The sequence below is a fragment of the Erinaceus europaeus genome, chromosome 12 (genome assembly GCF_950295315.1).
Source record: "Erinaceus europaeus chromosome 12, mEriEur2.1, whole genome shotgun sequence".
Classification (NCBI taxonomy): Eukaryota; Metazoa; Chordata; class Mammalia; order Eulipotyphla; family Erinaceidae; genus Erinaceus; species Erinaceus europaeus.
This window is the reverse complement of record NC_080173.1, coordinates 71,299,178-71,316,369: the sequence shown is the minus strand read 5'-3', so window position 1 is coordinate 71,316,369 and position 17,192 is coordinate 71,299,178. Positions and strand designations below refer to the sequence as shown.

Below are 17,192 nucleotides of genomic sequence, written 5' to 3'. Positions count from 1 at the left end.
ATTCCTACATCTAAGAGTCGGGCAGTAGTGCAGCGGGTTAAGTGCAGGTGGTGCTAAGTGCAAGGACCGGCATAAGGATCCTGGTTCAAGCCCCCAGCTCCTCACCTACAAGGGAGTCGCTTCACAGATGGTGAAGCAGGTCTGCAGGTGTCTGTCTTTCTCTCCCCTTCTCTGTCTTCCCTTGCTCTCTCCATTTCTCTCTATCCTATCCAACAACAACATCAATAATAACTACAACAATAAAACAACAAGGGTAACAAAAGGAAATAAAGAAAAGAGAAAAAAAATTTTAAAAAAGAAAAAGAAAAAAAATTCCTATATCCTCAGGGCAGACATACTAGACCCATTCCCAGTCAGTCCTCCAAAAATTGATCTCTCAATCGCCATTTCCCAGGAAGAAGATAACACAGTCCAGAACATCCCAAGAGAAATTCCTCAGGCAAAAACAAAACAGAACAATAAGAACAACAAAAACATCTAAAAAAAATTAACAGAAGAACAGAGTACTGGAGTAGAAGTCAAACTTTTGTGATGGGAACGGTAATAGGGAGGAAACTGAGAAGAAACTCACATAGATTAAGGTCTACTATGCTATATAGTTTACTAATTCTTTATTTCTCCCCAATCAGATTCAACAGTTTTTCCAAGGCCATCCAGTTAGTCTACATAGATTTGAATAAATAGTTTCACACCAAATTTCCAGTTCCTAACTGGAAATATATATATATATATATATATATAGTCTCCTGCATAATACCATACCTGGACTGAACATCCAAAGTCAAGCCACTGCTTCAGATGTTGAAGTTGAAGCTTTCAGTGTCAGGCTCTTGTTAACTGGTTCCTTAAACACATCTGTTTCTCATAATGTCATCATTTCATCCGCTCAGAGTCAGATTTAAAAATTAAGAAAGGGAGATATCAATAGTTCACTCCATAGGGTGCCTGCCTCACCAACCATCTGGCCCAGGTCTGAGCCCCTGGCACAGCACACAAGAGCACTATGACACTGGGGAAAGCTCACTCCAGTGGTTTGCTGAGTCAGTCGGCCCATATCTATCTACCTATCTATCTGTCTATCTATCATCTATCTATCTATCTATCTATCTATCTATCTATCTATCTATCTATCTATCTATCCATCTATCTATCTATCTCTATCTCTAAATAAAACAAAGATATGAAGGTAAACATAACAGAATAGTCAAATGCACATCTGAAAACAACCCTCATTCACTAGTGTTGGGCCCCTAACATTTACCACTTGGGAACTTGGAGAGATTCCAAATGATACCTGGCAAGAAGAGGCATCTCCAGCTTCTCAGCTTTCCTGCAGAGGGTGCTATGAAACTGGTCAGCCCTACTACCCACACATTCATGAGCTGAGAGACTGGACAGGAGAGACAGAGGATCAGGTACAGATCAGCACAGCTAGAAACTCAAGGCAGCTACAGGCTAATGTCCAGCTCCTTATAAAATGCTTGTGAGAACCAAACATCATGCCAGCAGTATCCACAGCCCATCCACCCCTAAAAAGAAGGAGTTTCACCCACAGCGCTCATGCACAGTGTCCTCACTGCACTCAAAGAAGATGGATGATACTAGTCCAGAGACCGCCTGCATTCTCATCAAAAGACAATATTTGGGGTGCAGGCACTACACCTGTGCCTCCCCTCCTCCTCTGAGATTAGAAATGTAGCTGGGGGATCTTGTTCTAGAAAACAGACGTATTCTCTTATAGTACAAAATGCCTCATTCAGCCTTCAGCTAGAGAAATGAGCTGCCTTCTCTCTTCTTTCAGATTCCCTGCCCAAAGGTTAAGATATCTGAAGTTATGGTGTGAGTACACCACCACCAGGTATTCCACTCCCCTGATCTGGTTCGGTGCTGACAACTGTTGGACTCCCCTGAATAAATTCAGGAACTTCAGGCCTAATTCCAGCCCTTTGACTGAAAACTTACTAATGAATGGTATTACTTCCCTCAGTTCAGCCCTTTAGGAATAGGCTTGATGTTTACTGAGAGCCCTGAAAGGGGATTTAGAAGGCATGAATTCTAATCCCCAACCACATGTCTTTCTTGACAAGTGGTCTGTGCCAGTCACTAAGCCTTTCTGAAACTACTTCCATTGTTAACGGGTGCATTGCATTACTACTTCTACTGTCAGTGTTACCTTGAGGGTCAAAAGCATCTAATAAAGGAAGCATCAAAGACCTTCTACTCAGAGTCTCTGATTCAAATGCCACATCCACAGACTTCTAGCTAAACGACTTTAGATTGGTCATTTAACCTTTCCAAGCTTCAATTTTTTTCATACAAAAAAAGCACAAATATTTCACAGAGCTGTTATAAAGACTGAATGAGTTATTTGATGTGCTCAGAAAAAGTCAGCAATTATTAAAAGTCTTTTTAAACTACCTAGAATTTATCAAATAGGGGGAGAAAAGACCTCTAGCCCTTCTTTCTTTCATATTTTTTTGTTTTGTTTGTTTGTTTTTACACTCTGTATTGTCTACACAGTTATAGCAGGATCTGGGTATCTGACATGAATATAGCCTCATTTCCCATAATCTCTTGGATTGTGCTAATGAGAGTCCTTTAAAAAAAAAATCCGTTCCTTTTTAAAATATTTATTTATTTATTCCCTTTTGTTGTCCCTGTTGTTTTTATTGTTATAGTGATTGTTGTTGTTATTGATGTCATTGATGGATAGAACAGAGAGAAATGGAGAGGGGAGGGGAAGACAGAGGGGGGAGAGAAAGATAGACACCTGCAGACCTGCTTCACCGCCGGTGAAGTGACTCCCCTGCAGGTGGGGAGCCGGGGGCTCAAACCGGGATCCTTACGCCAGTCCTTGTGTTTTGTGCCACCTGAATTTAACCCGCTGTGCTACCAATTGCCCCTATCCTTTTTTTTTTTTTGTCTCCAGGGTTATCACTGGGGCTCAGTGCCTGCACTATGAATCCACTGCTCCCAGCAGCCATTTTTTCCAGTTTATTGGATTAAAAAAGAGAGAATTTGAGAGAGGAGAATGAAATAGAGAAGGAATGAGAGAGAGACAGACACCTCCTGACCTGCTTCAACACTCCCCCACCACAAGTGCCAACCACAAGTACAGGCCACTCTCTGCAATAACTGAGTCTAAATTGGGGCAGGTCACCTCTGCGATCCCAAGTTTGATAATGTGTTACAGTGGCTCACAGAACTCAGTAAAAATCTCCTTGTGGTTGCTGGTTTGTTATAAAAACTAACTCAGGAAGGACAAGTAGAAAGGATGGACAGGGCAAGGTATTGAGGGGCATGGGAGATGGGGCTTCCAGGCTCTCTACAGGGGTGCCACCCTCCCAGCTCCTCTGTGGGCACAATACCCCAACGTGGAGGACTTGAAGTCTCTCCCTGTGGATGTTCCCTAGTGTGGACCAGTTGATGAGATTGCTGGTCAGTGGTGATTAGCTCAATCTTCAGCCCAGCTCCCTTGTAGGGACCTTCCAGTTAGGCTCTAATCACAAGGCTGGCTCCTGAGGCTGCCAGACTCTCCCATCCTGAAACTGCAGGTAGGGAACCAGGGGCTTGAATAAAGATCCTTATGTGGCTCCTGGCACTTAGTGCTATGTGTGCTTAACCAGGTGTGCCACTGCCTGTCCCCCTACATCCCCTTTTCTATCACCAGCTCTTTTTAGTAATAATAAAAATCAGCAGCAGCAACAAAGTGACACTGGGTATCTGACCCAGTGATGGAGTTGTATTTATATTATTTTATTCAACTGATGCAAATAATATAAACTATGCATTATTTAATAGGTAAGGAAAGGGAAGTCTGAAGAAGTTAAACAGCTTGAACATCATTCCTAAGATCTAATTTTAACTCATAGAGCCAGTCTGTCCTCAAGGTATCAGTTTTCTGTTCATATCAAGCAATCTTGACACTAAGTACCTGGAGTTGGCAGAGACCCCACAGGTCAAAGGCTCAGTCCCACAACACTCCCCCACCACAAGTGCCAACCACAAGTACAGGCCACTCTCTGCAATAACTGAGTCTAAATTGGGGCAGGTTTCTATGACCTCTGCGATCCCAAGTTTGATAATGTGTTACAGTGGCTCACAGAACTCAGTAAAAATCTCCTTGTGGTTGCTGGTTTGTTATAAAAACTAACTCAGGAAGGACAAGTAGAAAGGATGGACAGGGCAAGGTATTGAGGGGCATGGGAGATGGGGCTTCCAGGCTCTCTACAGGGGTGCCACCCTCCCAGCTCCTCTGTGGGCACAATACCCTGACATGGAGGACTTCAAGTCTCTCCCTGTGGATGTTCCCTAGTGTGAACCAGTTGATGAGATTGCTGGTCAGTGGTGATTAGCTCAATCTTCAGCCCAGCTCCCTTGTAGGGACCTTCCAGTTAGGCTCTAATCATAAGGCTGGCTCCTGAGGCTGCCAGACTCTCCCATCCTGAAACTCTCCAAGAGTCTAGCAGAGCAGGCTCATTAGCATAAATGCAGGTATTGCTGAAAACCTTTCAGTGAATAAGGAAATATGCTCCTCCCACCTTGATCCTTCAACAAACTCCCAGCAATTTTAAAATCTGACTTCTTAGAAGTCAAAGACAAAGAAAGACCCAATATGTGTTCCTTTTTCTAGCATAACATAACATCCCTGCAAACCTGTGGCCTACACATGCAGTTCACTAAATTCTACAGTTACACTAAAAAGATAAATTATCTCATTTTACTATGACCTTGGAGGAAAGAGCCTCTTCCTCCTTCCAACACCACCTCAGTCCCCTGGGTCCCCAGACCTTCCACCTTCTACACTCCATAATGACCCTGGGTCCATACTCCCAGAAGGTTAAAAAATAAGACAGCTATCTGGGGAGGAGATGGGATATGGCGTTCTGGTGGTGGGAATTATGTGGAATTATACCCCTCTTATCCTATGGTCTTGTCAGTGTTTCCATTTTATAAATATTTTTTTTTTAAAAAAAGGAGAAGAAAAAGCCCTGCCTTCTTACCTAGAGATACCAGGTCATTCAATAGCCACTCCAAGCCTGATTACCACCACCTACCCACATACTTCCTGCACTCTTTCTAGATGAACTGAATATCTGCTCTTCTGTCTCCAAGGACTCACCCACAGCACTGTTCTTATCCTCAACTTCTGAAACATTCAGCCTCAGGGCTACAGGATACTGGAAAAGGTTCTATACGGTGAATGTGCTGGCTTGCATTTATGATCAGTTCTACCCAGTGTCACCTGCCAAGGGTCCTCACCAATGTCCTCTAAATCTCTGCTTAGGAAGGAAATAAATCAGATGTTCAGAGCCAGAAGTCACTTCAAATGTCATTAAACCTAATGTTTTACCTAATATTGATCTACTTTTACAGCATTGCCAATAAGGAATTTGTTTGGCCTCTGTTTGGGCACTTTGAACTTCCAGGCATCTCCTTCTAATCAGCTGATAGCTATGCCCTGGTCTTTTGTCACCACCACCCTACTGGCTCTGCTCTCTGGCCTCACACAGAATCCTCTATTCAGTCCCCTTCTCTATCACTGCCTTCTAAGTGTTTTAAGACAGCCATCCCTCTGCTTTGAGTCACTCATTTCCTATTTAGGCCTAACAGTTTTGGTTCTCTCCTGCACTCCTCGTCATTCATGGTTTCTGTGACATATGAGGAGCATCACCCCGGTCAGCCATACATCTCTCACTGTCTCCTGCTTCAAAGATTGGCTGGAGCCACTGCCAACATCAAAAGCAGTCTATGCTTCCCCCTGTGGCTTGAGGCCAGACTTGCACAGATCCAGGAAGAATGGCAGTGCAGGCTTAGGGAATGGGGTGTTTTCAGAGCAGCCCTTGGAAAATGATGAGAACTCAGTTGTTGTAAAGATGTGATCTTGAATGTGAAGGGCTCAGGGGCTGTATCAGCTGAGATAATGGTGACAGTTCAGTTCTTAAGAGTATGGACAACTTTGGTGAGGCTTTCTTTGGAGGAAAAACCTCCTCAGGGGAAGAAGCCAGCTGTGTCCGGAGCGTATGTCCCAACAGAGAGTTGCACATTTGAATTATGAAAACTATCACTTGGAAAATGTTGTAGGCATCTAGCTGAGTGCCTAAATCTAGAAAGTTTGAGGTATAAATGACTTTTGAAGTATGTGTTTCCTTCTTTCCAAGCAAGACAGACACAGGTCCATACACCTAGATGATTCTCCAATTTATCAATATACAGAGAAGCTAAAACTAACAGATACAGAGACTAAATTCCCTAGCACTGACTGAGATGAGGTTTCCATCTGGGTGATTTATTGACAGAAGGATTTTGGAAAAAGTCTGGTACAGAGTGAGGTAAGCAAGAGAGAGCAAAGAGAAAAAAAAAAAAGCAAAAATGTTGTTTCAGGAGAAGTCAAATTCAGTCTGATCTCATAGGAGGTTCTGTATGCAAAGCTCTACAAGCTGTTCCATCTGGAGGCAATATGACTGGCATTTTGTATGCCAATGTCAACCAGTCACTGACCACTGACCTGGGGAGGTACATTAATTCCCCAGCTATCTCTGGGAGAGGCAATCAGTCAAATAAGGTAAGGGTGCTCCCTTGTTGTCCTGCAAATATGAGAAGTCAGGAGCTAAGTCCCTAGCAGTAGAAAAAGGACAACATCTTCCACAAATACCTTTTCTTTTCTTTTATCATTTTATTCAGGGAGCTAGTGGCTTACAATACAGTTGCTGGCACATAGGTACAATGTCTTATCTCTCCATGGAATGTATCTGCAAAAAACTCTCACAAGGGCCAGGCAGTGGCATACCTGGTTAAGCACACATATTATAGTGTACAAGAACCAGCATTCAAGCCCCTGGTCCCCACCTGCACGGGGAAAGCTTCACAAGTGGTGAAGCAGGTCTGCAGGTGTATTTCTGTCTCTTTCCCTCTCTTCCACTCCCTTCTCATTTTCTCTCTGTCTCTATCCAATAATAAATAAATAAATAAATAAACACTCTCATATTCTAACCCTCAAATTAGGTCCCTTTCCACACAGGACCACAGAGCATACCTCCCACCATCACCCCACCCTCCTTCCCCAGAGTCCCTTACCTTCTCTAATCCCACATAGGAGTCCCACTCACAAGTGTAGAACTAGTATGATGTAAACATGTAGTCAGATCAATGAGCTGCAGTCAGACACATAATGAATCCTCCTTAGCCCACTTTAGCCCCTGATACTTCGTGCACCAGACAGTCTCCTATTCTACAGATCTATATAAATAAAACAAATGGACAAACATATCTGGCTACAAAAGAACATGGAGCCCTTCCCCTCAAATATAAGTTCAAGTTTTGGCTTCAGCAAATCAGTGTGAAATTATTGACATCAAGATGTCAGATGAAACCAATTTGATTTGATTGAAATAAATTTTGAATAATCTGAAATGAAGTTTGTCAATGTTCTGTTGTGTTAGAGTTATACAGGTCAACAAGTCTTGGAAAATGCCTAGTTCAACCTGATCACTTTACAGATCAGGAAACTGCGGCATATAAAGTTTAATTATTTTGGCCAAGGATTTTTTTTTCTTTTTCTTTTCTTTCTTGTTTTATTACCACTGGGACTCTGCCTGCATCACAAATCCACTGCTCCCAGCAGCAACTTTTTTCCTTTTCCTTTTTTTTTTATTAGATAGGACAGAGAGAATCTGAGTAAGGGAGGAGACAAAGGAGGAGAGAGAAAGAGAGATCTGCTTCACCATTTGTGAAACTTACTCCCTGCAGGTGGAGAACAGGGCCGCGATCCTAGTTCCTTGCACATGGTAATATGTGCACTCAACCAACTGCACCATCTCCTGGCCTCCACTTTGGTGAAGATTGTAAGACAATCTTCAGAGGTCAGTTATTTGTATATTGTCCTTTTTTGTTTTCTGAATAGAAGTTGCAATGCCCACTGAGACAATTAATATAGTATATACTAGAGTCATAAGCAAATAATTTCTGGGAGATGGAAAGATGCTTTAGTATCCAAAGGATACTATTTTGTGGAATATTGATCCCAGATAGAGCCCAACTTGATAAACAGACTCCTATAAAATAATAGGCATGCATTTCTAAGTGTCAGAGACACCCAGTGTCCACAACCACTGAGTCTAGTCTGTTTGGTTTGGTTTTAGTCAGTCGAGTGGGAGAAATGTGATAAATATGGTTTCAAGCATGCAGGAATGACAGCTAAAAGCTTCAAATTAAAATAGACCATGGTTCAAATAGCCCTACGAGTCAAGTTTGATATTTCAACCCAGATCCACCAAACATAAACACTCAGATTAAAAAAAAAAAAAAAGCACACCACATGCACTCAGATATCTCTAGACCCAAATAACATGTTTTCATTCAGATGAAGGGAAAGGGCTCACTGGCACAACAAAATAGGAATGACTCCATTGGAGCAATACCTCTACCAACAAAATCCTTTCTAAAACCTACCAACTTAATCATGGAGGAAGAATATTTAATGGGATCCCATCTTAACTCTTACTAGGAAAACCAACAGAAAACTGGAACTCACTTCATAGAACATTTCCTAGAACTAATCCCTTCATTAATGGAAAAATGTCTGCAGAGAGAAAGGGGGAACTACTGTAGAGAGAGGGGAAGGGGCCAGATCCCAAGTCAGTAAGCTCTCAGGTGCCTTCTTTCATCAGCAATTCTGGAGATCTAAAACATCTCAGGGAGAAAGGCAGCTGCATATACGCATCCTGTAAGCAGCTAGTCCTGAGCTCAGTGGCATATGCAACAGTTTCAACTCTTCTATGCAAGTAGATGGTGTATGTCATTATAATATTCAATCCCTGCCCAACCTTCTTAACACATCAGAGAGAACTGAATACACCCCTGACAGTTCTACTCCCGGAGTCACAACCTAAATTTCTACAAACTTAGAAGAGTCCAAAGGCCATGGAAAACTACTATCCAAAGGTAAATGCTCATAAGACTTGAGCATTTTAAAGAATGTGAGAGTTCATCAGGTGCATTAACTTGCATGAGAGGAAAGATTGCTTTGACAATGAGTCAAGGGGCTTCACAGGTAAGGGAGAGTCAAGGTCTATGTCATGTGCTGAGGCTTTCACACAAGGAGTGCTCACACAAGGAGAATTGACTCTGAGTCTTTTCCAGAAGCATGGCCATGGAGTCAAATTTGTTGCCAATATCAAATTTGTTGCTTTACTTCATCCTAGCAAACATCCCATGTCAGCAGGAGCAAGGCGAACGCAGGTAAATGCACAGCTGCAATTTTCAACAAGTTGTCATCAGAAGAAAATAACTAATGAACCTGAAACCCAATGAATCTGAGTTTTCCTCTGACAAGTTATTCCTGGATACTTCGTACAGATAAGACAAAATATATCCTGCAAAGGAGGTACTGATGAGACCTGCTGATATTATTTCTTTATATTTTATTTTTATTCTAAATGGGATATTAAGGGGATCTCTCTAGTCCAGGTGGCCCAGGAATGACAAATAAAGTTGACAGTGACTAGGTGAGCGCTTTATGCCAGATGTGGCACCAGATGTATGAAGGTCTGAACCCAGGTGCCAGGATACACACATAGAAACACTACATGCACAAATGGATCTATTCCTGAAATGTCAAAATAAGATGTGTAATTAGGCCTGTGATGCTATTATGAGCAATGTTTTCTTCCTCCTTTATTCTTTTCCATATTTCCTCAGTTTTCTCCACTGTGCATAGACTTTTTCTATAATTAGAGTATAATATTTTTAAAAATAACAATAATGGAACAAGTCACCCAATGGAGATGAAATCCCAGGCACTTATTAAAAAGCAAATCTGAATAACAACTATTTCACTTTATGTCAGCTAGAGAGCCACCTTACAGTCAATAAAGTTCAAGCACACTTAACACATTCTGAAGATACTTCTTGAGTGTTTGCCATGTGCAGTGTAGTTCTGTATCCTGAGAATACGAAGCTTGTGAAGATGTCATGTACAACACGAAGAAAAGACAGGCAATGTATAAAAATATCAGTGGTTAATAATTCAGGCATTAAATTAAATCATCTCTAAGGTCTCTTTTAGCATAACTTCATGATTCTAATGCAAGGAAAGGGATAATGAGTGTTAGAACAGAGGACTAAGCCAAGATACTGTTTAGGAGATAGAAAAAGAAAATATTAATTTAGATTATATGACTGGCAGTGGGTCTGGACGGACAATGGTTTTCTGTCTCTAACCAACAGATATATTAAAGCTGGATTTTAAAGGCTGAGTAAGATTTAGCTTCCGAGATCGGTCATGTTCAGGGTGGTATGGCTGTAGACAGCTGAGTAAGATTTAAATGAAAAGATGAGGAGAGAGCAGTGCAAAGGTAAAAAAAAAATGTAAATAAAGAATGCCCATCAGCGAATGATCTGGGGTTAAGGAAATAACAAGTAGTTACTTAATCAACAACCTTCTTGAGTAGTTATTGTGGGCAGGCCATGTATTCAGTATGTTGTATATAGACAATGTCTTACATGAGACCGGAGTCTAAAATGGGCTCTGTGCTTTCAGAAGACAAGGGTCCAGTTTATATCAAATATGTGCTCTGTTTAATCAACAAAGGAGTGGACCTAACATACTAATACTGTGATAAGGCTGTGTACGAATGGGCTGGGGAGACAGCATAAAGGTTCTGCAAAAAGCTTTTCATACTTGAAGCACCAAAGGTCCCAGGTTTAATCCCAGGACCACCATAAATCAGAGATGAGCAGTGCTTTGGTTAAAAAAGGAAAGGAAAGAAGAGTAAAGAAAAGAGAAAAAATGCGTACCTTACTATTAGGAGCACCCTAATATTAAGAGTACAAGATGCAAATGGGTGGGGGTGTTAGGTGATAGAACTGACATTAGCAAAACTACTGAGAGTGAAGTTTATGCTAATTATGAAGTTATGGATTCTATAAATACCAAATCCTTCAAATGCCTGTGCTCCAAAGCTGCTGTTGAGTTACAGAAGAGTGGTGGACTACAGGTAACACAGGCAGAGTCTAGCCCAGGCTCAGTGGGACACTATGCCAGCAAGGCACCTACCCTGTACTAGGTATTTGCACTATAACTTGGCTTACTTTTACTCACTGGGTGAGTACAGTAACTCAGAGTAGTGTCCTGTTCTACAAGTGGGGATGTGAAATTAAACTCGCCTAAGATAATACAGCAGTTAGAGGACAGGGCTGAAATGTCAGTATACATCTCACCATAAAGCCAATATTCTTCACATACACCTGCTCCTTGAACAACAAGAAGTAATCAGAGGTTAACAATAGGTCCACGAACTTGGGACAAGAATTTCAAATATGACAGGTTTCTAAACTCTCACCTCCACATATCTATAATACCATGTCATAGAAATATCTAGGCATAAATAGTATGAAGTGCAAGGACCAGTGGAAGGATCCCAGTTTGAGCCCCCAGCTCCCCCCCTGCAGGGCGTTATCCTCACAAGTGGTGAAGCAGGTCTGCAGGTGTCTATCTTTCTCTATACCTCTCTATCTTCCTCCTCCCCTCTCAATATTTCTCTGTCCTTTCAAAAAAAAAAAAGAAAAAATTGGCCACAGGAGCAATGGGTTTATGGTGCAAGCACTGAGCCCCAGCAATAACCCTGGAGGCAAATAAAGAAAAAGAAAAAGAGAAAAGAAATATCTAAGAACCCTAGCAATGCTTTTGATAAGATCTCACTGTGGAGAAAGACCTTCCCTTCAGTAAGAAATCTTTCTCTTATGAACTCTCAGTTTAAAAGTACTAATGCACACAACTCTGAAAACCAGGTTCAATACACAAACTATATGGCAATTTGCATTCTGAACTTGGAAACAGATGAACCCCAAATGTGATGAGCAAAGAAGCACAGTGAAGCAGTCACATGCTAGTTCACAAAGAGTGGGGTTGCCACCTGTCAGCAGTAGTAAGCTCTTGAACACAACTGTGAGCTCCATTCTAAAGGAAGCCTATCTCATTGAGCTGGGCTTTAATCCAGGGTTCTCAAAAAGAAAGCTGTGGCCACCTCTTCCTCCCTGGTTTATTCTTATAGCATTACTCATTAAGTCTGACTCTTTTGGGGGGGTTGCAAACAGGGCAGGTAGACTGGACAACAATAACCCTCTAGCTAACACTGATAATAACCCACTTCTACATTCATGGAGTTGTCACAATGTACAAAAAGACTTCCACAGATATTGTCTCAGCTGGTTTATCCTCCTCACAATTCCATGAGTTAGAAAGCCACATGTTACTATCACAATGGAAGAACTAGAGCAGATACAAAATACAACTCGGGAAATATCCTAAATGGAGCTGGGAGTCAACCCTTTTTCCATGCTCCTAATCTTAATGACAGATCATATAATATCCTGCTTGGAGACACCACCCTCTTCTCCTATCCAGCCCTCTCAGGCTCTCTCACTTGCTTATGCTCTATGTCAATGGGGCAGTCCCTGCTGTATGAATATTATGGAATCCAAACCTTTACCTGCTTTTCCAGGAAGGGAAAGTATGTCCCTCTATGAAATCAGATTGCTCCAGGCTAAGAGAGTACGTTCATGAAGGAGAGCACCTGCTTAAATGGCAGTCTAAATTCTACACCTGGCTTGCTAGGGACTTGTAGCCTCCACAGTCTTTCACTCTGTGCAAATTGTGGCTCATTCACTAATTAAAGGGTATTACGCACTTCATTGCACACCAGCTAAGAACTTGGAATAAGGAAGCTTATGTGAAAGCATTAGCCCTGGAGATACACTAGGTATGCTTTATAGAAAAACACAAAAAGCAATAGACTTGTAACATCCTCTCCATATTTAAACTCTCAGATAAGCCAGCCACCCAGCAGAGAACCCAGGCAAAGCCTAGTAAATAAGTCAAAGGGGGAACAATGTGTAGCAGAAAGATTGGTGAGCTGACTTCAATAACCACCTGTAAGGCTCTCTGCTCTCTTCTGCTATGGGGGCCCCAAGAACAATGGTGCCTGTTCCCCAGGCCAAAAGGGACACAGACATGAGTGGGAGAAGGGTTATTCCTTCCTCCAAGGACTTAGAACAAACTTGATGTCATGCCCCTCCTTGCAGAGGCTCAGAATGGCTGTTCATTGTATCAATGGGTGAGAAGGATCACCCCCAGATACCTAGAGCCTCCTCTATCTTCTCTGGAATAGGTACCCCAGTATACCTTTAGGCAGCCAGTTCAAACCTTGTTCCCTTTTCCATACTAGCAGAGCACAGGCATTGTCAGTACAAATAGAGGCACATGAGTCTTATCCAGGTTAATCTTGAACTTGCTGAAAATAGTAAATAATGATACATTATCTCTAGCCGAGTAATACACCTTTTCCTCAATGAACTCCACTATTTTAGAGACACCCTAGAGAAGTTGAAGGTTCTGAAAAGACTCTAAGGCCTCTAGGAAACTCAACAAGTCAAATGATGAGTCAAGTGCAAAAGAGCAGCCCCAGGGGCAAAGAACCTTAACTTCTAAATGTGAGTTGGTCATGAATTGAGAGGAAGCCACTAGTTGGACATGCAGTTACAGACATTCTTGAAAACTCAGTTCAGAGTCTACTGACTGCAGTTTCTCTCTGTGTCACTCTTTTCCTCTCTCTGCTATCTGTGGGTTCCATGTGTGTTCAGGCAGACAGAGGAACAGCTGAGTGCATTTCTGAGCTGCATGGCGCAATGATGAAGCTAAGCATTGCTAGAGCACTAGAAAGCACAGGATGGAATACAGGGATGGTTTCTGCCTCCAAAAAGGGCACAATGTCCTCTTTCTTGGGCCGCCTAACACATCATTTGTGGATGACATGCTTTAGGATTCCATTTGCTTTATTTAAAAAAGGCTTCCTGTCCTGCTAGTAGTCCCTTCCCCCAGCTCAGACTGGCTTTCTCTGTAGCAGACACACACTACCACTGATTCTGCTATGCTCTTCCTCACAATGTTTAAAATGGATCATACAAGAACAGCTCCCCCAGGAAACAGAGGATAGGATGTGCGAGGCAATGCTTCCCCCTCCCCTCCCCACACTCCAGGCCTTTCCACAATCAGAGACTGCTAACCGAGGCTGCTAGCAAAGACTGGTTGTAGCATGAAAAGAAACTCAGAGCAAGTGTTTGGTAGGCAGAGATCTGAGAGCAGGTGGGAAATGGATGCAGCACAGGAAAGGCAGAGCACATATTAATTAGGGAGAGGGCCCCAGACAAGTGCTGATGACAGAGTCCAGTCCCTCTGTAACCACTGTGCCTGCCATCCTGAACTTACAAATGTGATTTGACTCAAAGCTCTGAGACTCAAAGAACACTCAGTTCTCTCCCTGAGACAGCTCTTGGAAAAGCAGTCACATAGGGTTTCTGTAGGGTACCAGACTCACCTGGAAGCAAGGATATATCTGAAGCTATAGTCTAACCTGTTATGCCTAGCAGTCCAGTAATCGGGCAGACACTGGACCTTGGCAGCAGCAACCCTCCTCTGTCTTCTCTGTTCCTCCAAAAAGCTCCATCCTGGATGTGAGCCTCAACCTCTTCTGCTCTTCCTCTTCACTCAGATCCACACTCCTCCTCCTCCTCCTCCAGGCTTTCCCACCCCACAGTTGCTCACCCACTCCCCACACCACTCCTCTCACATCCACATTGTTAAGTGACAGTACATACAGCAAACGGAGTCTCTGAGTTTCAGCTGGAGCTCCCAGATGAGCTAGTCTGGAACAGTTCGCCCTCATAGGCACCTCACTGACCAGCCTACACTCAGGCCTCCACCTACACCCTCCTCTTTGGCTCAAGCATCTTGGACATCTCTGTACTTCCAACATGCCAGAAAACCAGATGGAGACACTCTCTTCCCCCCCCCCCACCCCCACAGATCTTAATACCCACACAAAGAAAAGGGTGTACAGAGACTTCTATACCTCTGCAGGATCACCTGCTCCAGCAAAGCCACTGAAACCATCCAGCTGCCTGGGGCCCCACACTCCCTCCCCTGGCAGCTTGAGCTCCAGCCCAACCCACAGGATGCAGTGCCTGATGCCACTTCTGAGAAAGAGGGAAAAAAAGCCACCTCGTCAATGACAAGCTGTTCCAATCACATAGCTCCGATACCAAGTGTCCTGGACAAGGAAGCACCTGGGCTTCCGTCTTCTGTGTGAGAAGAAGCCAACTCAGGACTTCTGGAGAAGTGGTCCCTACAAAAGCCCCCCCCCCCGCCCTCCACATCTGACCAGTCAGCTGTGCCCCCAACACAGCTTTCTTCAACCACTTCCAACAACTCTGGCCAAGTGCCTTCTTGGCCTTCAACCAAGGTATTGCTCTCTCCTCACTGCTCCAACACACAGAGAGACCCTCAACCAAGCAGAATACCACCTCCACAGCACCACCACCACAGCACTTCACAAGAGGACCGTGCACAAGAGCGTACCAAAAGCCAAGTACTCACTGTGGTGAAGTCCTGGTGGCCGCACTCCTGCCCTTTGAACTTGCAGTAGAGCATCATATCTTTCAAGTCGTGACCCACCCGATGCAGGAACTCCAGCATGCTGAACTGCTTGGGTTTGTAGTGTTTGAAGTTAGCCTTCTGCCGAAGGGCCTCCAGCACTATGGGGTCTGCCAGGTGCGGGTCAGGGATCTGCAGGTTGACATCCAGCAGGGCCAGCAGCTCCCCAGCGTGGTACAGGTCATTAGTGGTAAGCCTGGAGAACCTGAAGCCATTGAGGTTGCAGAGGGTGACAGCAGGGAAGACTAGGCTTTGGGCCACCACTTCATCCACCTTGGTGACGTGCTGGTAGGAGAAGTAGTAGGACACCCTCTCTGAGCTCTCCACCAGCAGCAGGCCCAGGGAACCCACGAAAGCCATGGCCCAGAGCACTCGACGGATAGTCAGCGGCCCATACACGAAGATGTGGCGGATCCCATGCAGGGTGGAGGTATTGGCGAAGATCTGGATGCTAGAGGGCTGGAGGCTGCCCTCGCTGGGACTCTCCTTGAGGTCCATGGGGACCCTGTGCAGTTCTGCCACTGGCTTCAGGCTGATCAAATTTCAGGGAAGAGTTCCCAGTCTCTGCTTAAACCTTGATGTTCACAGGAGAGAACAAGCACAGCAAGCATCAGGCCAGGCAGCAGTGAGTTTATCCTGAGAGCTGGGCTGCACGCTGTCAGGGGTGCGTGTTTATATAAAATCCATTCAAACTCTAGCTCCTGATTTTTTCCAGGCGATAAGGAGGGCTGGTTTTATTTAGGGAGACACCAAGGTGATGTGGAAGAGATGTGGGTGGGAAGGGAGAGCTTAGCCAATGGAAATAAAGTCCTCCCCCCTACACACGCCACTAGAGACAAGATTAAAAGCGAGAGCAAGGGAGAAAATGCTTAAAACAAGTCGCTCAAGGGCTGGGAGGCTGTTAACCAGTGCATAATGCCCCGCGTTAACCATCCTGGGGGTGTCAGGCCCCGCCACGCTGATGCACTGCAGGCGGGCGAGCAAGCGGGAGGGCGCCTTGGCTTGCCTGGGCGCCGCCGCTGCCGCTCCGTTCCTCTCCCGGTGCTGTTTTGGACTCCGGATTCCGCGTCTCGCCGCTGGCCTCCGTCTGTCCCTCTCCTCCTCCTCCTCCTCTTCTTCCTCCTTCAGAACCCCCCTATTCGGGCAGAATTCCAAATGCCAGCAACGGAGGCTGGCTAGCGTCTCAGTAGGGAGGCAGTGCGCCGCCACGAAGAGGCGAAGACCAAGAGGCTAGGAAGGATGCGGAGGGCTCGGACCCGGACTCGGTTCTCACTCACACACACACCCCCCACACACACACACTTCCAGCCTCCCGCAGAAAAAGCTAGACCCCTAGGACATGCAAACCAGCGCCTCTTTCATCCCCCTCCTTCTCCACCCGGGGCCCGGGAAAGGGCGGGGCGGGGCGGTGCGAGCTGGTTGGTGGGGGCTGGGGGCTGGGGGCTCCAGGCTCGCGAAAGTTTCTCTGTGGCTTTTGAAAAGAGCTAGTGGAGTCGCTCACCTGAAGGTCTCAGCCCAGGCAGAGGGCAGGTGATACTTCGCCCTCACCCCTGTAGATGGCAGAAAGGTACTTTAGAAACTCCCAAGAGCCTGCCACGGGTGGGGGGCGGGGGGCGGAGAGGCAAGGGGGCGACAGAGATGATAAAGGCGGCGTTCCTATACACCAAAGCAGGCTCCCATGTCAGCCTGGGGTCTCCAAGGG

At 44.6% G+C, this 17,192-nt stretch overlaps 1 protein-coding gene across 1 annotated transcript in view; it reads right to left on the bottom strand.

Moving 5' to 3' along the window:
- The window catches only part of LOC132542122 (acid-sensing ion channel 2-like), a 138,956-nt gene extending 122,125 nt beyond the window's left edge, over window positions 1-16,831 (bottom strand). The window contains exon 1 of the mRNA XM_060204896.1: window positions 15,434-16,831. Coding sequence (XP_060060879.1) covers window positions 15,434-15,988 — 555 coding nt within the window. The 5' untranslated portion in view covers window positions 15,989-16,831. The remainder of the gene's footprint in view (window positions 1-15,433) is intronic.
- Between the last annotated feature and the right edge of the window lie 361 nt (window positions 16,832-17,192).